The sequence below is a fragment of the Bicyclus anynana genome, chromosome 20, assembly GCF_947172395.1.
Source record: "Bicyclus anynana chromosome 20, ilBicAnyn1.1, whole genome shotgun sequence".
Taxonomy (NCBI): Eukaryota; Metazoa; Arthropoda; class Insecta; order Lepidoptera; family Nymphalidae; genus Bicyclus; species Bicyclus anynana.
In genome coordinates, this window is record NC_069102.1 from 9,781,837 (window position 1) to 9,809,574 (window position 27,738).

The 27,738-nt window shown below is 37.6% G+C and overlaps 1 protein-coding gene across 7 annotated transcripts in view; it reads right to left on the reverse strand.

Annotated features, from left to right (window-relative positions):
- LOC112057979 (potassium/sodium hyperpolarization-activated cyclic nucleotide-gated channel 2) overlaps positions 1–27,738 on the reverse strand; it is a 342,833-nt gene that overhangs the window by 142,088 nt on the left and 173,007 nt on the right. For 5 of the 7 annotated variants that reach the window (XM_024098604.2, XM_024098602.2, XM_024098603.2 and 2 more), the window contains exon 3: positions 16,356–16,567. In XM_024098604.2, coding sequence (XP_023954372.1) covers positions 16,356–16,567 — 212 coding nt within the window. Of the gene's footprint in view, positions 1–6,775; positions 7,085–16,355; positions 16,568–27,738 lie in introns of those variants that run through there. The other 2 variants (XM_024098608.2, XM_024098607.2) reach the window with 2 other exon arrangements.

Sequence of the window (27,738 nt, forward strand, 5' to 3'; positions counted from 1 at the left end):
TTAGCAGCGAGATGGGTCTGTAATTCTTCAGCAAGGTGTTGTCACCTTTTTTGAAGAACAGAACCACCACGCTCCTATGCCACGCCTCAGGCGTCGTGCCCTCGTGAATGACGGAATTGAACAATCGCTGAAGGACTTTAAGTATCGGTTTTCCACCCGCTTTCAGGAGTTCTGCTGTGATTCCGTCCTCACCTGGCGCCTTATTGTTCTTCAGGTGTTTGAGAGCCACACTAATCTCGTATAATAGTAAAATAAAAAGTATTATTAATTCACTTATCATTAATTTGCCAAATTCACCGTATCTGATATCTACGACACGGGTACTATTATGTAGTCTGTGGTCATGGCAACCATGCAACCACAAACATCTTGATCAGTCTGCATACACTAACCTCAATGCAACCACAACGCAACTGCAAGCGATAACGCAACCATAGGGACATTTTGTATTTACCACAACTACTGCTTGACCATTTGTTGTCGCTGCGATGTTGTACAATTGCGTTTAGTGTGAATACACCCTAAGCGGTGACCTCAGTGAAAAAGCAATTTAAATTGCCGATGGCGTAATGTTAGTAAAAAAATTGAACTATAATAATTCCAGCAGAGACATTAATCGAACAAAAAATACGACCGTAAATAACAATAGTCATTAACGTTTGTTAAGTACCAGTACAATTTTTCTATAAAAACACTTGGAGTTTCTAATTTTACGAAATTGTAATATTATTTTTATCTAATTGTAAAAATATCTTTTTTATACTGTGAATTAGAAGTGCAAGGCTATTTATTCCGTTATTTACTCGTAAACTACTCGTATGTTAATTGTCAAAAATCAAAATTCAGTTAAAGTAAGACATTAATTGAGCCGTGATAACCCAGTGGATATGACCTCTGCTTCTGATTCCGGAAGACATGGGTTCGAATCCGGTCCGGGGCATGCAACCTCCAACTTTTCAGTTTAGTGCATTTTACGAAATTAACTATCACGCGTCTCAAACGATGTAGGAAAAACATCCTGAGGAAACATGCATACCAAAGAATTTTCATAATTCTTTGCGTGTGTGAAATCTGCCAATCCGCATTGGGCCAGCGTGGTGGACTATTGGCCTAACCCTTGGGTCATTCTGAGAGGAGACTCGAGCTGAGCAGTGAGCCGAATAGGGGTTGATAACGATGATGATGAAGTCATCAATTAAAGTTGGATTTTTTTATTTTTTCTCAAAATAATCTATTTTCATAAATATCAGAGTGAAAGTAAAACAGGTTTATCATTTTCATTTCTTTTTTTATATCTAGCAGGAAAAACGGAAGCTGAACCAGAACAACTCATGAAAGATTGTTCTCAATCGGATGAATGGTTTAACGGCGCTTAGAAGAAAGACACTTAAAAGTATTTTTTCAAAGAGACAATAATTAGTAGTAGATCTTCAACAGTAGGTATTCCGAGTGGTTACGGCGCTTATGTGTCGGAGTGAATCGTGCGTAAACCTTAACTGGAAGGATTATGGTGTTGCATTTAGATAAATGCGTCAACCTGTGATTGCATTTACAAGTGTGTGGATGAGCTTCACTTTAGTGCTGAAGAAAACCGAGTCACTCAACGAGTGATGGGAGTGTAAGAATTGTGTATATCTACGTCATTGAATTAGAAATATGGAGATCGGCAGACGAAACAAAGTTACGTTAAAGTGAAGTTAGATTAGGCTTGGGTGTTAGGTTTATTTTCGTTACGGAATTTCTTGATTCGGTCACCGCGCTCAAATATCCCGATCAAAGCTATACAATAGCTGAAAAGTCTATGTCCTGCAAAGTCGCCCATTGGCTGATGATGATGATGATAAAATCTTCATGTAAACTTAACATTTAATTACGAGTAGGTAATACCTAATGATTTCTCGATTGCAAGCGTATGGATTCATAGATCTTGCAACAATCTCACAATATAATTTCCTTAGTTAACAACCTTCTCTAGTGGAAGGAACTCCGGTATGAAGGGACTCTTTTTTTATTCTTTACAAGTTAGCCCTTGACTACAATCTCACCTAAAGGTAAGTGATGATGCAGTCTAAGATCGAAGCGGGCTAACTTGTTAGGAGGAGGATGAAAATCCACACTCCTTTCGGTCTCTACAAGACATCTTACCGGAATGCTAAATCGCTTTCGCACGTCATTTGCCATTCATGAAAAGAAAATAGAAGCTGCAATTTACCATCCTCATTCAAAGGTTTGATAAGTTGCCACAATGATCGCCGCAGACCGACAATTAGCCTCAAGTCGTCACGTTGGTATCCAATACCACACTCATATGCTTAATTTGTTTAATAAACATGAATTAATTGAGTACAGTAGTCTTGACACCACGTGACTAATTTACGCATAATATATTCTATAAATAATGTCGGAAAAATACTTTACTATGCTATTAGAACCAACCTGTCATGTTAAATCAAATGAAATTTCAATTTCTTATGATATAAAAAAATAAAGACTCAATTAAAATAGAAAATTAGTGGTGTTATTCTATTTTTATATGCAATTAGGAATGTGATTAAACAATAAATAAAAATAGACAATGGGGCAATGAATTGGAGGAAACATTGCTGGAAAAACCTAATGTTTCGACTTCTCTCTCTCTTCTCAGCAGAAACTTCCTTCCAAACGAAGGTAGTCTCTACAAAAAATCAAACTTTGACGTTTCAAAAGTGCTTCTCAGCTCACCCTATCTATACTGATATATAAAGCTGAAGAGTTCGTTTGTTTGTTTGATTGAACGCGCTAATCTCAGGAACTACTGGTCCGATTTGAAAAATTCTTTCAGTGTTAGATGGCCCATTTATCAAGGAAGGCTTTAGGCTATATATTACCTCCGTATTCCTACGGGAACGAGAACCAGGTGGGAGAAACCAGGCGGGTGAAACCGCGCGGCGTCAGCTAGTTTGAGATAAATCAATTCGAATTTGAGAATTCACTCCTATTGGAAACACAGGATGTGGATAGCGATCCCAATGGGGATGAACGCAATGACTTCCACCAATTCTTTATGATATTTTAAAGAATATTATAAATATTCTAAAGAAGCAACCATTACGACGCTGAAATTAATCGGTAAAAAAGTAACATTTCTCTAAAAAATATCGCACCACAAAGAAAATATCGTCGTTTTGTTTAACCGAACGGCCTCCGTAGCGCAGTGATATGCGTGGTGGATTTACTTGACGGAGGTTCTGGCTTCGATCCCCGGCTGGGCCGATTGAAGACGTACCGCCAAGCGATTAAGCGTTCCGGTACGATGTCGTGTAGAAATCGTAAGGGGTGTGGATTTTCATCCTCCTCCTAACAAGTTAGCCCGCTTCCATCTTAGATTGCATCATCACTTATCATCAGGTGAGATTGTAGTCAAGGGCTAACTTGTAGATAATAAAAAAAAAGAACTTCTGTGATATATCATAGCTAAGATATTTTTAGCATATACAGTCTAGTGACACCACGTGAGTGGTCGCCGTTGATGGTGAATAATGCGATGTCAAGTCTCAAGTGGTCGTAAGCAATACGAGTTACATTATGCGGATTATGTCAATTGGGCCCGAAGAGTGGCTCACTTGACACTGTACGGTGTATGCTTCAATGTGATCTTGTGATTGTAATTGGATCTCTGATGGGAGGTGAAGCCATTTGTATCATATACCGATGCTTAGGTCTTTAACGGCGTGGATTCAGGTTATTTCCCGTGGGAACTCTTGATGTTTTGGGATATAACGTATTACCCACGGTATCTATTTAAACTTTTGCTGTTTGGCTAACCGATTCACACAATTGTGATTGTATATTGTTCATAATCAGTGGCGTGCATAAGGTTTTGAACTAGAAATTGAAAAAAACTGGAAAATCCTTCGCCAATAAGGTTCGTAATGAATTCTCAGGGGTTACAGTGCCCTTTTAAATCTACGCATCTGTGAGGTGCACGTTCATAAGTGAACGCGAAATTTAATTTTTAGTAATTTTAAATAGACTTTTCTATGCTTACAATAATAACGCTTCACGGACTCTACATAAGCAATACATACACGAAAGGATGTAGGTGTCAGGAAAAAACAATAATTAATTGTAAAAAGATGGACCAAAATGGCCCATCTGATGGTTAATCGTAAACCATACACTTCACAGAGCATGCAAGGAATATGTCCAAGAAAGTGCCGCCGTAGCCATCAGCCCGAGACATAGATGCCTTAACTTAAGCCGTATGTGCCTGCAAATACTCCGACAACCTAGTTCTTCACACTGGAATACAATAATGCTGCTTGGTGACAGTTTTTCCCCGGGCAAGCGTTGTCAAAAAAGCTTTACTATTATTATATTAACTGCTAAAGGTACTAATTATTATTTAATTAGCATTGATAACAACAGTGAATTAGTCGTAATACATCAATGATAATTTAGTGATAGAAGATTTTGTACAAAAAAATCCCTATGTGCAATTTTTTCCACAAAAAACCTATGGAATAAAATCGAATAACGTCAGCAACGAGCACTGACTTCAATCTATTTTTGCATTGGACAAAAAATCGTTTATTAGTACAAGCAACAGAGAGTTGAAATTAACTTCCTAAAGTTTAGGGATTGTTTCCTTATAAATAACACAAACTTAAAAGAAGCGAGAATATTAGGAAATTGGGTTCTTTCTGATCTTTTAGAATTCGCTATTGAATAAGTAAACTTATTAAAGTCACACTGTGGGGTAAAGGCCGGCGGCCTGCCTTTTGAATATAATATTTCCTTGTGCTTTGAAGCTTACCTACTGAATAAATTTTAATAAACTTTAGCTCAAACTTTAAAGTCGGTCGTGTCAAGTCAAATTATCTTCATCAAATTGTGACGTAAAATGTTGATGAATATTAATTAGTGATAAAGAACAATAACAATAATTGTTTTTAACCCCTGATGCAAAAAGAGGGGTGTTATAATATAATATGTTTTACGTGTCTGTCTGTCAGTCTGTCTGTGGCACCATATCTCCCAAACTGATGAAGCGATTTAAATTTAGTTTGTTTTATATGAAACGTTTTGACGGCCTCCGTGGCGCAGTGGTATGCGCGGTGGATTTACAAACCGGAGGTCCTGGGTTCGATCCCCGGCTGGGCAGATTGAGATATTCTTAATCGGTCCAGGTCTGGCTGGTGGGAGGCTTCGGCCGTGGCTAGTTACCACCCTACCGACAAAGACGTACCGCCAAGCGATTTAGCGATCCGGTACGATGTCGTGTAGAAACCAAAAAGGGGTGTGGATTTTCATCCTCCTCCTAACAAGTTAGCCCGCTTCCATCTTAGACTGCATCATCACTTACCATCAGGTGAGATTGTAGTCAAGGGCTAACTTGTAAAGAATAAAAAAAAAAAAAGCATACTGTCACAAAATATCGTCGTACTTGTACTAGGTAAGTACCTAACTTAGCATGACATTGTCGTATTCATTTGTTAGCGAATTTAAAACTTTAATACGTATGCAACTATGTAAATAACATTAATAAAATATTTATATGGCTGGCAATTGTAGTATTTAATAATAAATGAAACTATTATAACGTTTAGATAACATTATATCAAAATGTAAATCCTAAACCCGGAATTAGGAAAGCCCATAAAGGGACCAGTACGAGTATCTTCAAACATTGATTTAATATAATTGACCTAATTTCTAAAACACTTTAGAAATTACACTTTCACGTAGATTTTCAGTAATGTGTAGTTTTCTAAATTACCGACGCCCTGCGGTTTCACCTGCCTAGTTCCCATTTAATTAAGAATTCGGGATTATAATATAGCCTATGACACTCACAAATAACGTGGTTTTCTTGAGGTAAAAGAGTTTTCGAAATCGGTTCAGTAAATCCAGAGATTACCCCCTACAATGTCACAAACTTTACCTCTTCATACTAATATTATATGAACTATAAAAACCGCTTATATGTGTTTGTAAGGTAACAAACATGCCTCTTACATTTATATTATGTAAGAACATAAATAGTTAAGTTAAGTTACATAGCCATTTTAAAATGACAAATAATTATATTATTACAGATTTTTTCACTATAATATATTTTCCGTCGCTATTGAACACGTCTGTACCTACCTACCTACCGTATTGAAAGAAATTAAAGATTCAAACGACATCGGACGTAGTGAAAGAATATTATTTGCAATGCAAATTTTTTTTCAGCATTTTAAATAATGTATGTTGTTGGTTATTTTTCGTCATTACTTTGTTTTTAAATATTTTGTTGGCTAAAGATTTATGTGATTACAATCATTGGCGCATAGCTACCAGAGGTTTGATGCAAAATTCAGTGGATGAGGCTTCAGGAAAATCGTCAAATGGTTTTCTTTTTTCAAAGCCTCTGGGGCCCTGGAATTTTGACAGTTTTGCCTCCCCTAGTTACGCCACTGCTTATAATGTTATATAGGTACTAATTAGATGTAAGACCTCTTTTAGCAATTTATTCTGAAATTAGCAATGACGCGCGTTGCGTAAAGAAAAGTGCATTATTCTTTAGCTATAGATGACTGTTGTGTTTATTTTGGCAGCACCATGAGATCTCATCCTCAAAAGCTTAACCTCGAATATTGATCATAATAATAAATTATCCGTCAGTTCAAACTAATCGCCGAGATTTCATATTGAAAATTCATTTACCCAACGTTTTATTTATAAGCGGTGACGTCATACCAATTTGTAATTTTTTTTTAATCACAGTTAAAAAAAGCACTCGAAAACAAACCACAACGAATCTTAGATATCAACGTAACACTGTTAGTCCCAACGGATTGTAGACATCCGTACATACAGACAACATTGCGGGAAACATAAAAAGCTTTCGACACCCTCAAATTAATTTATCTACGAACGTAACGCCGCGATCCTTTTTCCGGCATTTTGTCACTATTGCCTCTTCGTAAAGCACAGCACTCGCGACACCGGTCTCTCAGTGACTCCTCGGTTAGTTTAGTCGCGGGAAGACTTAAATTATTTCGATATCGATACGCGACATGTCAGCGCGCGAGGCTGGGCGGCCGGCGACTAGCGACTGGCCCACAGTACTGGCTGCCCAGTTTGCAAGACAGAAGCGCGGCATGCGCCTTGTCGCTTCTAGATCTCACTCCCCACATTCATGGTCAATGCTAACAGCTTGATAGCTTGTTCCTGTTGCCGAAATTCGCCTGTACATCGCTACACTGCGTTATTATTACTTTATACTAGGTTTTAGTCACACACCTTGTTAGTTATAGAGATAAGGCGATACACAATAATAAGCTCGTTTTTGGACCAAAAATAATATGGTAGTAGTAGAAAAATATATAAAGCTAATTTTTAGACATTTAGTGCAATTCCTAGCAGTAGAACGTTACGGCTAAACACAGTGCATTATAAAAAAGCAAACAAAATTATGCCTGTTTTTGGTCACAAACTAGTAAGGATTCTACCAAATAATATGATAATTTTATAGAACTCTAGTTGTGTTTTCCGGTTTACATTACCTTTAGAAATATCAGGATAAAACTTAGCCTATACGTGTACTTACTTCTTGTTTAGTCTACAATTTATCTAAAAAAAAAGCTTCATCGTTTTATTCACCTTTAATTTTTTTCAACTGGCTGTCATAACTGCTTACTGGCATGCAGCGCTTTTCAAAACATAAGCGGCCTTATTTATAAACATGGATTAGCATTTAAACGCCAAATTTCTTCAAAGCAAAGTTAACTTTAAACAGAAGTGATTAAGTCCACTTTACTTTGAAGAAAATTGATATTGAAATCTTAATCCATGTTTATAAATATGGGGGTTAGTTACGTGTGTAATTAGCAGTAATGTGCTATGTTTTCCGTCGCATGGTCTCTGGAGAAAAATAAATCCGTGACCGTATATATATGTAATCGATTTTGTTTGTTTTAATTTATTTCCTGTACTCCTTGGCGGGTTCGATGTCACATAAATTTGTGCGTAATGTACGTATAAATGCCGCAATTATTGGCGTACATTGTGTTGAAGTAATCAGTTATTTACAATACTTTATTACGGCTGAAATGTTTTTTTTTTTTATAATTACTATTGCTCGTGATTTCTTCCGCGTAAAGGTTTTTTCGAATCTACAATCATACATATCCTAAAAAACCCTTATTAAACTACTTGGTCTACTTGCTAAATGTCTATTTGAGAGCGCGCCACCACACACAATCTATACATTCTCATCCAATATTATCTCCAATTTAGCTATTATTAAAATCGAAATAAATTATTATACCAAAATTTTAAAAAATCAATAGTTGCTTTTCTAAAAATTATAACTACATTATAGTTAAATTCAGTATATTTTTTTGATTTCCTGTGTGAAGGTGGAAGCTGATCCAATGGTCTGCAAGTATCTGTGTAATTAAAAAATTCATGAATTGTGCTTTGTAAATGTTTTCTAATACATCGCATATGCATTGGTAGAACCATCGACATTTCATATTGGACAATATTCAGGTATTATTTGTTTAAATAACTTTCATTGTTTTTCAACTAAATTAGCCACCTCTGTGCGTCTCAATTTCGACGTGTTATGACATATTATATAATCTTTGGGTAGAACCAAAATTATATTCGAGATCGATAGCTCGTCTTTGCTTTCCATCAGGTATGATTGTAATCAAGCGGAAGCATTTTGTGAGCTAGGGAATTCAGCTTTACAAAAATCCCGCGGGTACCATGGATTATTCCGGGATAAATACTCACAATACTCTATCTCCATAAAATTAAATCAAAATCGGTTCAGCCATTTCAAATTAGCCCGGACAAACAGACTGATAGACAGATAAAATATTTAAAAAAAAGTCGTTTTGTTTTATTATCGTGTAAATAATTTTAAGCACTTGATAAAACACAGTTGTTTTGAATCACAGATAAACGATTTTATTCAATTTTATTCAATGATATTTCAGATTTCAGCGGCGATGTCAACGGCGGGATGATAGTGTGGTGACTGAGCTCAGGTTTGCTAATTAGCATAGTTTTAACGTTCCACGTACGATCCGCGTATAACGTATCAGATTGATCGAAGGGTGGCACATACAATGTTGTCTTTTGCTTTTTGGTTTGGTGGATGCATTTATGTGATTTTAAGGTCGGTTTTTATTATTTTATTATTATTATCATTATTATTTATTTATTTCTTTCTTATTTCAATTTTAATTCTGACTCTTAGTTTAATTTTGGTTTGCTTTTCTGTAGTACATTACTCAATGTTTATTATATATTTTCTCTGGCCTGAAATAAAATGATTTTATTTTTATTTATACCTAACCTAACTACCTCGTTTTTCTCCTAGTGAGTTAATAGAAGTAAGGCCATTGCATTGTTAGTTAATTAGCTGGGAGCCAACACCAGCTGAGAATGGGGGAGTATTTGTTAACTGTAAAAGGGCCCTTTAACCCAACTGGATCAGTTACAAGTCTGACATCAGCTGGTGGTTTTACTTATATGTGAATTGATTAAAAATATAGGAAAAAGGTAGTAGGTACATGCTCCAAACACGAGTATAAGGTAAACAGATTTGGGAGCAGATTTAGCAAGCAAGTAGGCAAGCAATTTTGAGGCTGCTTGGTGCGGGATTTTTATCCGAGAGCCTGGGAAGCAATTGGTTCCGGCCCGCATCTGAATGACTTTATACATTTTTTATTAGAATTCGAGGCAATATATTTTTATTGTAAAAAGTTTCCTTTATACAAAACCTTTCGTTTAAGCTTTTTATTATTCGTAATGCGTTTTTTATTGATAAATATGGTCTCAGTTTTTACATTTTTTTTTCTTTTCCGAATTGAATCCAACAGATTTTTTCTATGATAATTTTCAGAATTTTTTTGACGGCCTCCGTGGCGCAGTGGTATGCGCGGTGGATTTACAAGACGGAGGTCCTGGGTTCGATCCCCGGCTGGGCAGATTGAGATTTTCTTAATTTGTCCAGGTCTGGCTGGTGGGAGGCCTCGGCCGTGGCTAGTTACCACCCTACCGGCAAAGACGTACCGCCAAGCGATTTAGCGTTCCGGTACGATGCCGTGTAGAAACCGAAAGGGGTGTGGATTTTCATCCTCCTACTAACAAGTTAGCCCGCTTCCATCTTAGACTGCATCATCACTTACCATCAGGTGAGATTGTAGTCAAGGGCTAACTTGTATAGAATAATAATAAAAAAAAAAAGTAATTAAAAAAACAAGTACGTAATATATTATTTCAAGAAGGTATATTTTAAGGAATTTACAAAAGGTTTTAGCGTTTTTAGCAAATTAGCAATTCCTACAAAACCTACTACATACCGTTAAGGTATAATATAAATGTATAATTATAAACAATTATAAAATAATACATAAAAGTTAGTCGGTTAGTTGCCTCGACTGGTGACACAAGGGCTGGCTAATTTTTGCGGAATTTTGCAATTCCACTATTTTTTTAAAAAATTGCAGCTAGTGTTCTTGCCACCCGTGGACATGAATTGTATATATAATAATAATAAGTTAGCTTATGTTATCTTTGTATTCTTTCACAGTAAATAAATTAGCATAAAAGATTGACTTACATGTTTCATGCAACGCACGTGCATTTTATTCAGCAGAACACTATTAGATGAAAACCACTTCTCACTATACCTTAGCGTCACAGAAGGTAAATGTTGCCAAAGTTGTACAATCTCAGCATTACCTGCCGGCGCCAATGAGTCAGTTCTTCAGGATATTCCCTTTTATATGGACATAAAAATAGTTGCGTACAAGACATAAGGATAACGACATACACTGGGGATTTTTAATTACTTTGTCAGATATAAATTAACCATAACTTAGATATACTTAAGTAAACAACAGTTTAGCAGATATGACGTCTGCCTTTGATTCAGAGGGTAGGTTTGAATCCGGTAATGCCCCGGACCGGATTCGAACCTTTCATTCAACTTTTCAGTTAAGTGCATTTTATGAAATTAAATATCACGTATCTTAAACGGTGTCGAGACGGACATTAAATATCACTTAGCTTAAACGGAGCCCGAGTCTCCTCTCATTCTGAGAGGAGACTCGGGCTTAACAGTGAACCGAATATGGGTTGTTATTGACGATGAAAGCAATAGTTTAAGGAATAAGATAATACTTCGCAGGCCATACAGGACACGCTATACCAAGCGCAGTTTTTCTGAAATATAGAAGAAGTTAAGCCTCATGTAATTTTCAGACGCCTCATGAATGGCTATTCTAATCTTCAAACGCTTCATGTGTGGCTACTGTAATCTTCAGACGCCTCACGTATGGCTACTGGTAATCTTCAGACGCTTCATGTGTGGTTACTGTAATCTTCAGACGCCTCATTAATGGCTAAAGTACGTCTACTGTATTCTTCACACCTGAACACCGCATTGTAATTTGGCAGCAGGAATAAGAATGACTGATGAAAAAATTTTATTAGCATTTCATACCATAAAACTTCTATATTTAAAAGCTTAATTTATGCCTACTTAAAACAACTTAATAATTTATTAATAATATTTTAACTTTATTATGCATAACACGAGCAAAGGTTGGATAAACAAGATAATTACAATTTATATTAACTACCTGCTAATTTTATTTACATATAAGGCGTTTAATAAATCTGTTGCTATTTTAAATTGTGGACTTGCTATATTAGTTAAGGTTTATTTAAAGAAGTAATAAACGTTGGAGATACTAACTGTGGTATTAGCTATTACCACACTAAGCCTACCAATCTGTAATGGATCAGCCTGGTGGGTTTCAGGGTGTTAGATGTAACAATCTTATGTCACGTGCAAAACATAGCAGTGTGTGTATGTGTGTGTGTGTGTGTACTACTACTAACTAACACGGACAAAGCCTCCCACCAGCCAAAAAGAGTGATAAATGTTTTTTTCTTCAAGAAACATTCCTTTATTAAACTAATTATTTAATCAGATCCTTATTTAAACATCATACTAGCGGACGCCCACGATTTCGTCCGCGTGATACTCGATGTAATCGATACTCGAAAAGAATTTTCTTTGCTATAAACCTCACGGAGCCCGAGACCTTTCCAACGAATGCAAAACCGTGGAAATCCGTTCGTGCGTTCTGGAGTTATAGCGTCAGGAAGGAAAACTCGACTTATTTTTATATAGTAGATTATTATCATATTCATATACTTTTATAACGGGGATATACCTGGGTTCCCGGGGCCGATGGGTATTCCCCTTTAACACGTTCGCTGCGGTACGAGGTCAATTGACCTTGTACGCCTAGTGAATTCAAGAGTTACGAGGTCGATGGACCTCGTACCGTACCAGAGGAAAGTACAAAAAATCAGTGCCGCAGCGAAAGTGTTAATCCTAAAGGTAAAGTCTCTGCAATGGACCATAAAAATAGTCTCATGATGATGAAGTTCATTAATTACTTTAATAACATTACAATTATATTGTGCATATAATTGTAATATCGGATACCAGTGGGAGTTTACTCTCATACAATTTTAATGCCCGGCTCAAACTAATTGGGCTGGATTGCGCATGTTGGTCTCTTAGCTCTATCGAGTGTTATTAATGAGTTTTAACGAATGTTTTTTTTTTACTTTTACCCCACAGGTAAGGAAGGGTTAAGTTTTTCAAGCGGTAATTTTTTCAAGTACGCGCATAATTTCAGAAATTTGACGAAGTTTTTTGTATGTGTTTGGGTGTGTAAAATTCACAATTAGAACTGGTATTAAAATTAAGAAAAAGAAAATACAAGAACTCGGTAGAAAATCTTCCTGAATTTCTACCCGGTTCTTGTATTTTTTTTTAATTTTAAAACCAGTTTATTGTTATTTTTCCCTACATGCCTCAAGTCTGCCAATCCGCATAGGGCCAGCGTGGTGGACCCCTTTCATTCTGGGAGGAAAGTCGTGCTCAACAGTAAGGCCAATATGGGTACTAATTGATGAATTTCCCAGAATATTATCCTAGGCATAATATGAGAAATCATATCCCACTCGTTAGTCACATAGCTTTGCGGCAATTTTTCGAAAAACAACGCTAAAGATCAAACTTCAAACGTCTCTAGCGAAGGGATTCCATTAAGCTAAAGGGCTTGGCGGCTCAAGACATGATTTCCCATATTATGCCGATAAATATATCCAAAAGTATGCTAGACTTTTGGACATATGGACTGTTAAAACTTGCTATCTTCAAAAAACTTTTGACAGCCTCCGTAGCGCAGTGGTATGCGCGGTGGATTTATAAGACGGCCGGTCCTGGGTTCGATCCCCGGCTGGGCTGATTGAGGTTTTCTTAATGTTCCAGGTCTGGCTGGTGGGAGGCTTCGAGGCTAGCTTCCACCCTACCGACAAAGACGTACCGCCAAGAGATTTAGCGTTCCGGTCCAATGTCGTGTAGAAACCTAAAGGTGTGTTGATTTTTCATCCTCCTCCTAACAAGTTAACCCGCTTCCATCTTCGATTGCATCATTACTTACCATCAGGTGAGATCGTAGTCAAGGTCTAACTTTAAAAAAAAAAAAGTAGTCGCCCTTAGAGTGTTGTTCCGCAATTTTTATCTGCTTCTGACTTCGGGCCCAATCAGGCGATGCTTTACTCTGCTGAGGTCCCATGAAGGAGCCTACGGCACTTACACAATCAGATAGGAAAAAAGCCAAACTCTATAATTGGCTACCTTTTGCAGCTTAGTCTGCCAAACTTTCAAGCTTCATTAAATGTGGAACATCTGGCCATCGCAGGCTCTCGTTCTATGATAACTAAAGAAGTAACTAAGTTAATATTGGTTATCCCCCACAAGAAAATTAATTCAGAATATGTTACAAGGAAATTGTATTGAAATAACAATAGAATTTTCTCTTTCTTGACAACAACGCTGACTTTTTTACACCGCACTAATATTGTAAAGGCGACAGTTTGTGTGTGTGTAAGTATGTTTGTTACTCCTTTATGCCTCAACTGCTGAACTGATTTGGCTGAAATTTCGAATGGAGATAGATTTTGCCCTAGATTAAAACATTGGCAACTTTATGCGGACGAAAGTCATGGTTTCAACGGAGCCGTGGGCGGTTTTAGTTTGTATAAATCCATCGCCTTAATTGGTTTCTCCGGTAAATTGGGTACGTAAGGTAAGCCTTTGGGTTATAACTGTAACTATATATCCGAACCGAAATTCTAGAAGCCACCAGAAGTCCTCAAAATATCATTTTCTAAATTGCCTCAAGCTAGGAATCCAATCTAGCAAAAAAAGAAAAGTTAGGTTAGAGAAATATTAATTCTAAGCAATTGCATGCTAGACGTGTTTATCGTATAAATTGTTTTTTGTTATCAACAAAAGCCGTTGAAAACAAGTACTTTGTCTTTTCTGAATCTACGAGTATCTCTGTACCCAAATTCATCCAAATCGGATATACGGTTTGTTTCGTCGTCAAACTTAACAGACAAATAATATTTTTGCATTTATGGTATTAGTACGGATAAAAACATTCTAGTCATCATCATCATTATCAACCCATATTCGGCTCTCTGCTGATATATAATTTCTTAACATGCACATAATTTTGGAATTTTTCGAAAATTTGGAGGAGCCCCGGACCAGATTCGAACCTACACCCTCCAGAATCGGAGGCAGACGTCATATCTATCATATCTATCTATTTTTTTAAAAAAGAGCAACTGTTCTTGCCGGTTCTTCTCAGCAGAACCTGCCTTCCGAACCGGTGGTAGAATCTTTACAACTGAATTTTCAAAAGTGCTTGTAAACGGAGCCTACTTGAAATAAATGAATTTTAAATTCTAGTAGTAAGTAAATGTAGCTTTATTACACTATAATAATCGAGGAAAATCAAGAAAATAAGGCATTACTTACGTCATGTTTTAAATTAAAAATATCTTTCATTAAGTAGGTAGGTAGTTGAAACACTTGTGTCGTTTACCTGATTGACTCACTATTGCAGGAAACTCTTTGTTAATAAATGTTGCTGGTGTGTGTTGCTATTTTGAAACTGTGAAGTATCCACTGATGACGCAACTTTAGTAAATGTAACAAGAATGTTTTGATGAACATTGTGCAACGCGGTTTCTTGAAATAGGAGTTTACTTTTGGGGTTTCATCATCATCATCATATCAGCCGATGGACGTCCACTGCAGGGCATAGGCCTTTTGCAGGGACTCCCAAACATCACATCCAGCGAATCCCTGCGACTCGCTTGATGTCGTCAGTCCACCTGGTGGGGGGTCAGCCAACACTGCGCTTACTAGTGCGGGTTCGCCATTCCAGCACTTTGGGACCCCAACGTCCATCGGCTCTCCGAACTATGTTCCCCGCCGTCGCCCGCTGTGTGACTCTGAGCCTTCTTATGAGGCCAATAGTTAGCGATTAGTCTCGGATCTATAGGTCATCACTGGCAACACGCACTGTTCGAAGACTTTTGTCTTCAGGCACTGAGGAATTTCGGTTTGAGGTTTATTGGAGTTTATTCCTTAAGAATCGATTTTTCATATATAGCCCCCGGTATGTAAAAAATGTGGGCAGTAAAATTCGATGTACGAACGACAGCGTTACATTTTTGTGCGCAACCTATTCTGCGCACCTTTCACCGTGCACTGCCGCCAACAGCGTACATAGTATGCTGCGGGGCATACACTTATTTAGACAGTAGATCAGAAAGAGTAAACTCCATTCGTGAGTCGGAGCTGACACACACTTTTTTTTTTAATATTTTTTTCGCTGTGTTTTTTTATAGGTAATTATCAAAATCCTTATAGGCTAGTGACTGTAAGTTGCAACTTAGGGTAGGATGCTTTGCCTAGAAGGTGCCTATTGACTCATCTTTCTAAAACACCTAAATTGACAATGACAGGGAGTATAGGGATAAGTACCTCGCGGCAAATCAAAGGTCATCAAACTAACGCCGTTTCAGTGTGAACGACTTGTAATCTTTCCGGTAACTAAATACCGGAAATATTACTAGCATTTTAACATATTTACCTGAAGTTGACATGCGAAAAGCGACCATAATATTAAATATTCGGTATTTCGGAGGCGAATGACAGAAACATCTTATAAAGCAGACTCACTCTTAAGTGAAAGACACATTCATACAGCTGGACATAAAATAGAAAACAAACATTCTTAGAGGCATCAGGCATAACTGCATCGCAACAGGTTGAAGTGTACAAAAAGGGATTGTTTCAAAGTTCTCTAAAAACGCCATCTATTGGTGGTTTAAAATAACAAACACTATTTAAATATGTCAGTAGATAGCAGCACGCAGGAAAGCCTCGCCTGAGCCGCAGCGACGAGTAGTGTTCAACTAACCTAGCAGCAGCGTCTCGTCATCGAGCGCGGTGACGAGCGAGTCGGTGCAGCACGTGTTGGTGTTGTCGATGGAGATGCGCACGGATGCGCAGTCGGCGGGCGAGTGCGGAAGCTGCTCGGCCGACTGCGCTGCCACGCGCCCGTTGGCGAGCCGCAGCGACGCCGTGCGCCCGCCCGTGCCTGTCGCCGCGCCGCCTCCACCATCTTCGCATCTGGAACAATAGAGAGACCATCATTAATCAGTCAACTCCCTTCAGTAGTAGACTGTACAGGTCTCGAGGAAAGGCTGCCTTGTCCGAACGCCGAAACGCCGAAAGCAGGGATCATTGCTCCTGCGGTTCATGTTATTTCAGCCTCTTTCGGGCTGAACTATCTAAGTCTATTGGTCAATCAAGAAATAGTCTGTACAAATCACTTCGCATCTGCGAAACTAGATGGCGCTACACGTATGACCTGCGTTCGTTCAATACTATCAGCTACAGTGCGTTTTATTTAGGATGGTGGGTGGCAGTACGTTTCATTCTTCAAAATTTGCCGCAATTCACAATAATAGTACGTATTATGAACGTCATTCAGGCGACTGTAACTGTACCGTACGTGCTATCTAGAAAACAATTTACATCATATTTAAATTATTTAAATCATATTAATACAATAAAAAATATAAAAACTACTACTTAGATAATTCAAAATCAAACTGAATGCAAGTTTTTTCTCTCACATTTATTTTACACTTTTTCTTGTTTTTTACAGCGAGAGATTGGAAACTTAAAATCGAGGCGATCCGGTGATGCTACGGAGTTGATGTAGTGAGCGCGTCGAGTCCCGAGTTGCTCTAATGAGCTCCGACCATAATCTCTATTTTAATATTTCCGAACGTTACTCAGCGTTTACGCACGAACGCCCTAATAGTTTCTTAAAAACGTTCTCCTTATTACTAAATAATAGTTCTATTCCAAGGAACTATAAAATTGAAGCATTGTAAAACTATAAAAATAATATTATGTTTATCTGGTTGTGATCCAAATTGATCTGTTATTATGACGTAAGTAAAACGGTTAAGCCCCTAGAGTATACAAGATCTCTTGTGGTTAAAATACCCAAAGTGGCTGCTAAATATCACGTTTAGACTAAACCTGCAAACAAATACTAAGAACTTAGACACTCGAAGTTTTCAAGAGTGTATTTTACCAACGATATTTTATACTAGAGATAGGGCACTAGCGCGTCAAAACTGAGGCGGGAAAATGTGAATTTAATGTCTTAATTTCAAAGTTTTTTTTTTAATTTTATTTCACACAAATAATATATTGTAGGAAATAGTAGTCTGAGACGGATATGACGTCAGGTGGTGCGACTTGTTTCTATAAAGAGTGGGGAGTTAGAGAGGGGTACCGATCGGTAGGCGGGTACTATTTGCGATATAAGGCGCTCGTCGTGCGGTCGGCTTCAGTATGCTCGTCGTGGCGTTCGAGCCGTCCACATTTCTTGTTGTGAAATTCTTTATGGGTTACTTAGGATATGCGGGGAGAGTGACTTAAAAGAGGCTTATGTCCATCAGTGGACGTCCATCGGCTGATGAAGAAGAAGAAGAATCTCTGTATCTACTGAACATACTTTGAAATTATTTTACCGCCAGAAAGCCACGTTTCTGTGTGTGACATAGGCTATATTTTTTATCCCCGTATTCTCACAGGAACGGGATGGGAAAAACACAGGTGAAACCGAATGCGGGGCCTAGTCAAATTCATAGATTCTCTGGGATGTGTAGAAAACAGAATTATTTTTTTTTTTATGGAATAGGCTCGCCCTTGACCACGATTTCACCTGATTACAACTGTAGAACGCGCTTGACGAATAATTTAGGCTAATGGAGTTGCAGTATCCAGTAGTGAAGTACATAATATTTTTAACATTACAATGCAACCGAGTTCAAAGACTTATTTCAGTTATTTTGATTCTAACACAAAATTAATAAAACCGATTTTCATGAAAATGAAATGGGATCAATCTGGAAGTAAATTCTTTCAAACAAAAAATAACTTTCAAAATTGGTTAATAAATGACGAAGTTATGAAGTAAACATTACAAAAAAGACATGCGCGTCGAATTAAACACCTATTTTTAAGGTTGGTTAAAATCAAGATATAACATCATAAAGGTAGAGCCAATTTGAATTTACCGACTCAAAATACCTTGAGATTATTTTTACTATTGACTGACAACTTAGTCGTTAAAATTAACTGCGACCACAGATAATAATTATTATATTAGTACACAAATTGTTGAATGAATATAACGTGTTAAAACTAGCACATTATTTCCATGAACTTTCGTCGGCGTTGTAAATCTCGGCAGCGTGTCGTATTTCGCATTTTTTTTACTTCAATCTGCGCGTAATGGGGCGAATAAATTTTTTATACTTTTGCATTTCCGCTTTGGATCGTTACCAGGGCTATAAACTCGGAGATTCCTTTTACATGTGTTTATAAATTGTGGGGTTATTATGTACTGATAGGAAACCGTGTTTTTATGATGAATGAAATTAAAATATTACGATAAAATGTTGTTATCCACAAGTGTGTAATAAAGTAGCTTTTTTATTGTTATAAAACAGTTAATGTTCTGCATAGGCATGATTTTAGTAAAGCGCGGTGCCATTTTGTATAAGTACTCATAAAAAAAGATAAGTAAAGATAATTTATACCTATTAAATTTTAAGCAGTGATAGCCCAGTGGATATGACATCTGCCTCCTATTCCGGAGGGTGTCGGTTCGAATCCGGTCCCGGGCATGCACCTCCAACTTTTCAGTTGTGTGCATTTTAAGAAATTAAATATCACGTGTCTCAATCGGTGAAGGAAAACATCGTGAGGAAACCTGCATACCAGAGAATTATCTTAATTCTCTGTGTGTGTGAAGTCTGCCAATCCGCATTGGGCCAGCGTGGTGGACTAAAACCTAAGCCTCTCTTCCTGAGAGGAGACTCGAGCTCAGCAGTGAGCCGAATATGGGTTGATAACGAAATTTTTGGCTGGTGGGTTTGGCCGTGGCTAGTTACCGGCAAAAACGTATCGCCAGGCTATTTAGCGTTACGGTACGATGTCGTGTAGAAACCGAAAGGGGTGTGAATTTTCATTCTACTCCTAACAAGTTAACCCGCATCCATCTTAGATTGCATCATCACTTGAGATTTTAGTCAAGTGCTATCCTTGTAAATAATAAAAATAAAGTCGTTTTAGTAGCCAGTTTCGACGTGTAGGTACTTACCATAAGCACAGCTATGCTGTGCTCTTGAAAAGTTTCCCGGCCTATTTTTAGAAATAGCTCAATTCATAATCCTAGGCGGCTTGCGATGTAATGGAAGTCTGAACTAGTCACATAAGTCATGTTTGTAACTTTTCTCGGAAAATGGAAAGTTCGAAATGTGGACGGAAAATGTTGATCGGTCATACGAACCATGTTCAGAATTCGGAATCATTGCTATACATAAATTAAGGTAACTTCCACTGCCTATTTTGTATTAGGGTAATTTGCAAATTCAATGAAATTGAGCCATATAAAGGTTAATTTAATTAATTAATTTAATTTAATGTTATGCAGATCGATCATGTTATGCAGATTGATTGAGATTATGTTATGCAGATTGATTGAGATTATGTTATGCAGATGGATTGAGATTATGTTAAGCAGATTGATTCTGTTATGCAAATTGATTGAGATTATGTTATGTAGATTGATTAATATATTACACAAATTGATTGAGATTATGTTATGCAGATTGATTATATTGTGCAAATTGATTGAGATTATGTTATGCAGATTTATTGAGATTATGTTATGCAGATTGATTATTATATTATACAAATTGATTGAAATTATGTTATGCAGATTGATTATGTAATGCAAATTGATTGAGATTATGTTAAGCAGATTGATTATGTTATGCAAGTTGATTGAGATTATGTTATGCACATTGATTGAGATTATGCTATGCAGAATATGTACTTAAGCAGATAAAAAACCTTACAAGGTATATTTTCTGCTTTTTTGTTGTAGACAAGTCGAGCCTATTGTTTTTTTAGCATTTGTATATTGGTTTTTCTGACTGAGATAATACCGACGCACAGCTCAAACTAGTTGAGCTAGCACCTTCAAATTGGTTACCCTGTTAAAACAGATTAGTCTTAAAGAAGGCTTTTTAAAACAGTATGACAATTTGTATAGACATCCTTCAATGCACACGAATCGTCGTTATCAACCCATATACGGCTCACTGCTGAGCTCGAGTCTCCTCTCAGAATGAGAGGGATTAGTTAGGCCAATAGTCCACCACGCTGGCCCAATACGAATTGGCAGACTTCACACACGCAAAGAATTAAGAAATCCTCTGGCGTGCAGGTTTTCTCACGATGTTTTCCTTCACCGTTTAAGACACGTGATATTTAATTTCTTAAAATGCACACAACTGAAAAGTTGGTGGTGCATGCCCCGGACCGGATTTGAACCCACACTCTCCGGAATTGGAGGCAGAGGTCATATCCACTGGGCTATCACGTCTCTCAATGCATACGAATCGTTCGCATCAATTAGTAAACAATAAAACCTGCTAGGTGTAGGAAAATAATTTAATACAAAGTAACGAGCTAAGCTATGCACAAGGCGCCATATCTGCAGCCAGATCAATGTAAAATGGATATAGGTTAAGAGAATTCCCGGCGTAGTGGTTCGTTAGCGTGTCATACGTCATACTCAGACCGCCGGGAGCAAGCGTCAAACAACCCTGAACGTTAAACAACGACTAGAACATTACGAGTTATGACTACAATAATATACGGTACAATGTTTTCATAACTTCATAATTTTCAACCCTAATTCGGCTCACTGCTGAGCTCAAGTTTCGTCTCAGAATGAGAAGGGTTAGGCCAATAATCCACCACTTCATACACGCAGAGAATTAAGAACATTCTCTGGTATGCAGGTTTCCTCACGATGTTTGTTTACCGTTTGACACACGTGATATTTAATTTCTTAAAACACACAAATCAAAAGTTGGAGGTGCATGCTCCGTACCGTATTCGAGCCCACACCCTCCGGAATTGGAGCCAGAGGTAATATCCACTGGGCTATCACGGCTCAGTTATATACGGTATAAATTTTCATAACTTATTTCTATTTTATTTGTGAGACAAGAGTCGTCTGAACCTCTCTAGAGCCGCAGCGTAATAGAATGAAGAACGAAGCGCTTTGACGGCCTCCGAGGCGCAGTGGTATGCGCGGTGGATTTACAAGACGCCTGGTCCAAGAGGTCCTGGATTCGATCCCCGGCTGGGCCAATTAAAGTTTTCTTTCTTGTAAATCCACAGCGCATACCACTGCGCCACTAAGGCCGTCAAAGCGCTTCGTTCTTCATTCTATTACACTACGTCACTTTGTAGAGGTTCAGACGACTCTTGTCTCACAAATAAAATAGAAATAAGTTATGAAAATTTATACCGTATATAACTGAGCCGTGATAGCCCAGTGGATATGATCTGCCTCAAAAACTGTATATAATAAATGGTATCTACACAGCACCCGTGCGAGGCTGGGGCGGGTCGCTAGTCTTCAGGTCAAATAAAAATAATATAAGCTCTATAGGTCCATACCTACTTAACATATTTTCAAGTTAACATAGGTAGTCAGCAGCAGCGAGGAGTCTAAATAACCCGATTCCTAGCGGCTTACCTTTTAAAAATTCATACATACTCGAAAATATTCTCAATTAAAATTTATTTTATACACTCTAAATAGGTATTACATAATAATCATCATCATCATCATTATCAACGCATATTCGGCTCACTGCTGAGTCGAGTCTGCTGAGCTCTAGTCTCCTCTCAGAATGAGAGGGGATAGGCCAATAGTCCACCACGCTGGCCCAATGGCTGCGGATTGGCAGACTTCACACACGCAGAGAACTGAGAAAATTCGATGTTTTTCCTTCACCATTTGGGACACGTGATATTTAATTTCTTAAAATGCACACAACTGAAAAGTTGGAGGTGCATGCTGCGGACTGAACCCACACCCTCCGGTATCGGAGGCAAAGGCATATCCACAGAGGCTATCACGCCTCTACATAATAATACCATAGCATTTTTACTATCTTTACAAGAAATAATTAACGCCTGCTCGCATGACAAAAAACACACGATCGGGTTTCCTAATAAAAATTTCAGCCTTCGCTACTGGTCAGAGTTAAGGTCACAGAAAAGTAAAATGGCAAAAATTTTCCACCTGAATTGTGTAATACTAAAATACAACGGTAGGGACGAGTTAGTGTTCTAATTGTCCTTTTTCCAGAGCCAGACCAGTTTTAATTGGGGAGAATAGGTAAATTTTCGGGAGGGAAAATTTAAAGGCGTGTTAATTTGTTTCGCCCGTTTTTACCTTTGTTATGTGTTCCGGCGTTTTAGCTTTGTCCGAATAATTTGTTTCGATCCGCGTTAACGAGTCCATTTATCATTTTTCGTACACATTTTTGATGTGGCGTAAATTGACTGCTTTTGTAAACCACGTTAGGCGTCTATGCTTTAGGGTTCTAGATAGAGCTTGTCTAGGGATTTAGTAATGTCATGCTTATTTGCTAATACTGTCTACTGCGGTTGTATGGTTCAACCCATGCGGTTTGTCTCAGGTTGAAGTTGAAGATTTATTTAGAAGTTAGCCCTTGACTACAATCTTACTTGATGGTAAGTGGAAGCAATCTAGGATGTAAGCGGGCTACACGTAATCGTATCGAAACGCAAAATCGCTTGGCAGTTTGTTTTTGTCGGTAGGGTGGTAAGTAGCCACGGCCGAAGCCTCCCATCACTCAGAGCAGGAACAATGAAAATAACCACAATCGGCCCAGCCGGGGATCGAAAACAGGACCTCCGTCTTGAACAAAAGAAAAACAATAACGAAGCAAACATAGTAAACAAGTATGTGCAAAGGCGGTCTTATTGCTTAAAGCAATATCTGCCAGACAATCTTTGGTTTAAGGAATTAATGTATTAATATGCGGGATAGTAAAATAACCAAAAGCATACATAGAGAAAACAAAATACCAAAACTAACTAAACACTAAAAAGTAGTTATAAAAATAAATATAAAATATACCTATAAATATATATATAAACATTCATTATATGATAATATATAATAAAATAAATAAATATATACAATATAAACAATAATATACCCAAGTAAATAATTATACATATATATAGAAACTACATATTGCAACTAGACAAGTAATGTTTGAATAAACGACTTTTAAAAAGTTCCCAGTGTCTTGTGATAGCACAGTGGATATGACTTCTGCCTCCGATTCCGGGGGGTGTGGGTTCGAATCCGGTCCGGGACATGCACCTCCAACTTTTCAGTTGTGTGCATTTAAAAAAAATTAAATATCACGTGTCTCAAACAGTGAAGGAAAACATCGTGAGGAAACCTGCATACCAGAGAATTTTCTTAATTATCTGCGTGTGTGAAGTCTGCCAATCCGCATTGGGCCAGCGTTGTGGACTAAGGCCTAACCCCTCGCATTTTGAGAGGAGACTCGAGCTCAGCAGTGAGGCGAATACGGGTTGATACCGAATGGCTTGTTATACTATCTATGCAGTAAAGGATACGTCTTACAAAGGAGTATCTTACGTAATTGTAAACAGTACTATATTACTGTTTGTGTACCCGAGGGCAATCTGTGAGCGCAGCTGGCACTGCGGTATATTAGCTCCTTTGGGAAACTGGAATATGTTTGCGTTTTGATTTAATGTAGATTATACTAATTGTAAACATACTTGGAATTAACACAATGTAATATTGTGTTATTGTACGACAAGGCACGTTTTACGAGTTGCATTTGCATTAAATAAATTTTTAATTATGAAATAACAAGTGACGGCTTCCATGGCACAGTGGTATGCACAGTGGACTTACAAGACGGAGGTCCTGAGTTCGATCCCCGGCTGGACTGATTGAGGTTTTCTTAGTTGGTCCAGGTCTGGCTGGTGGGAGGTTTTTTTTTTTCATTCTTTCAAGTTAGCCCTTGACTACAATCTCAACTGATTGTAAGTGATGATGCAGTCTAAGATGGAAGCGGGCAAAAAATCTGCGAAATAATTTACCTATTCCTACATTTACCTACGACCTAGTCACATAGGTGCCTGGAAAATGTATAAAAAAAGATACGTGTACCTCTCGGGATGCCCGACAGAAGTGATAACTTAAGCCTGATGCCCTATGCGTGAGAGAAAGGGTAGCCAGACAGCGTGGCGCCGTAACGCGTTACGTTACCAAGCGGTTTGCCCACCCATAGGAAGTTATCGCTTCAAAAATCAATAAAAATGGTCGTGTTGTATTGGACAACGATATTTACTTTACTAGAGATAGGGCACTAGTGCATCAAAACTGAAGCGAAAAAGTGCATAATTGTCTTAATTTCATTTAGTCGATTATTAAACAACGAAAGTTATTTAAAAAAAATATTGCCTACAATGTCGAGTTGTGTGTTTAGGAAGTGTAAAAACTATATACATAAATATATAACTTAAGTAAACAAAAAATTGTGCTTGTGCCCAGTGGAGACGCTTATTTCGAATCTCTTTTTGCTGTGATTTGTAGGCACGTAACAAGTCTACAGTATAAAATGTCTTTGCCTAAACCTACTATACTATTTTCTTACTTTAAGTTTTGCTCCAGCTAGATTATAATTTACATTAGCAAACATGCGATTTACTAATTATTATGAAAACTAAAACTCATTTTTGCGAATAAGATAAAATCATACCACGCTTGACCTTTCATGTTTATTTTAATAAGGTTAGCGAAATATTTTATGTGACATTAAATTACCTACATAAATATCTACCCGATGTTTGGTTTATCATAACAAATAGGTTTAATTATAAACAAAATTTACAGATGTTCTACTAGTCATGTAAGTGAGTCAAGAATGTAACGTATTTCCGTGTAAAAGTACCTATACGATTTTAAACCGACTTCCAAAAAGGAGGAGGTTCTACGTTCGGCTGTATGTATGTTTTTTTATGTCCAGCGATATTTTTATATACATATTGCTGGACATCACTTTTTGAGGTATGCGTTGACGCCAGTCAGCCAGTCCTTTGTAGACTTGATTTGATTTGTTAGAGTTTTTTACGCTTATATCAAAGCTCACTCAGCGATTGTAAGGATCGCAAAGCTATGTGTATCAGATGAAAGCCGCGTGACCGTGACATCGTCACGCGAGGTCGCGTGATGCGCTGGTCGTCCAGGATTAACTGATCTAATAATAGCTTTAAGAGAAAGTGTATGCAAGTATATATTTTTTTAAAAGTCATTCGGGTATAGTGTGCGCCTGTTTTACCACCTTATTCACAAATATCTTTGTTGACTAAAGTGAGAGTGAAAAAACTTAAGCTTCCAATCCAACTCTTAATCATCATTAGCTACCCATTTTCAGTTCACTGTTGAGCGCACGAGTCTCCTCTCACAATGAGAGGGGTAAGGCCAATAGTCCACCACGCTGGTGGACTATTGGCCTACCAGTCAACTTAAGAACTTCTCACCTAACCTTAACGTTAACTTGACGTTTCCAGAAAGCTCTCAAACTAAGCTTGCTTGAAATAAATGAATTTAGATTTACGTAGGCCTTAGACTATGTTGCCTAAGAAGAAATTCCCTTTCCACCGCATTTATTTAAAAAAACGCATTTAAAAAATGCTTCAATACATACATGAAAAAAAAATATATTAAACATTACTAACGTAATATAATGTACCGTTAACGACAGCAATACTTCTAACAAGTACTGTCACAAAATAGGGTCTCATTACTCTAATTTACTATCTAACCCGACGGAATATAGGTCTATAGGAATATCAGATTGCTTTAAACCGCAAAGATAAGATTGGTATTGAAACTTTAATGCTTTCTGCCGAGCTGTGCCTATAATTAGATTAGTTAACCCTGTACAGTTCGGCACGCGACCTCGCGTGGTGGTGTCAGGGTCACGCCATTAACGTGCTGGAATTTAATATCGATAGCTTTACCATAGACTTATAAAACAGGCAGACGATACGACAGGCGGACAGACGACATCCAGCGAGTCGCAGGGATTCGCTGGATGCAGGCGACTCAGGATCGTGATGTTTGGAAGTCCCTACGAAAGGCCTATGTCCTGCACTGGACGTCCATCGGCTGATATGATGATGATGATGAGACGGTATCTTGTTGTCAAACAACTGACACATCATAATGGCGCCGACTCGGAATACAGAAAACACCAGATGCAACGTTCAGCCGTCATTATAAATCACGCATTGTGTCCAAAAATTGTACCCGTATAGCACGTCACACATCACGGCATACACAGAGTGACTGATCGCTTGTTCGTGAAATTACACCAAATAAGGGTAATTTCAACGGCTTCATTCCTTTACGCTATTATACATTCTGTAGTTGTCTGTATTCTGAGCCCACCGAGTATCTGTGAGTGTGAATCTATGTGTAGGAAATAAATGACGGTCTGTCTTCATATGTGCAGCTTCTTCATATGTGTGTCGGCGTGTACGTTTAGGTAAATGCGAAATGGCATTATTGGGGTGCGTCACTATTTAGTGCAGGAGACGGTGTCTGGACTTTTTCTTACGTCTATGAGCTTTACGCTTTCTTTGTCCAAACAACTGGAATTAGACACCTGTTTTTTATTGAACCGTAATAAGTACCTTCGTAATTGGTTTTATTATGTGCTTACTGAGTTTTTCGCTTATGGTAATTTTTATGAACTTGGTGCGATTTTTTACAATTAAACGTCATTTCATCGTCATTTAAAGGAGCAGAATTGCGACTTTGGGATCTTATCGGTCGAAGCTTTTTTCCAAAATACGTGTATAACTTTTGGTAATAATTTTAAAAATATAATTAATAATAAAAATATTTACAATTAAAATTAATTAAATTATTTTGTTTTACAGAGTCAGAAACTTTCACGCCATCTATTGTCAAGTAGCGAAAGTTCTCAACAGCGCCATCTATGCCTGGACGCACAAAATACGTTCGTGAAACTTCCTCGTTTTTCCGTCAGCTGAAACTTAGCGCTAGTCGCGCAACTTATTTCAGGTTAACAAAAGAGATTTTAAAATTTTTCATTTTGCATCTGTATCCAAATTATAAAGTTCTATAATAAGTTATTAATAAAAAAATACGTTTTAAATCGAATCCTAAAGTTGTTACAATATTAATGTAAGTATATAATAAATAGTACACATTGTTATTGAAAATGTAATATACATGCATAATTCATACATTAGGCCTATTACGTATGTCTTCCACATACGTCCTGTGGGATCCCGAC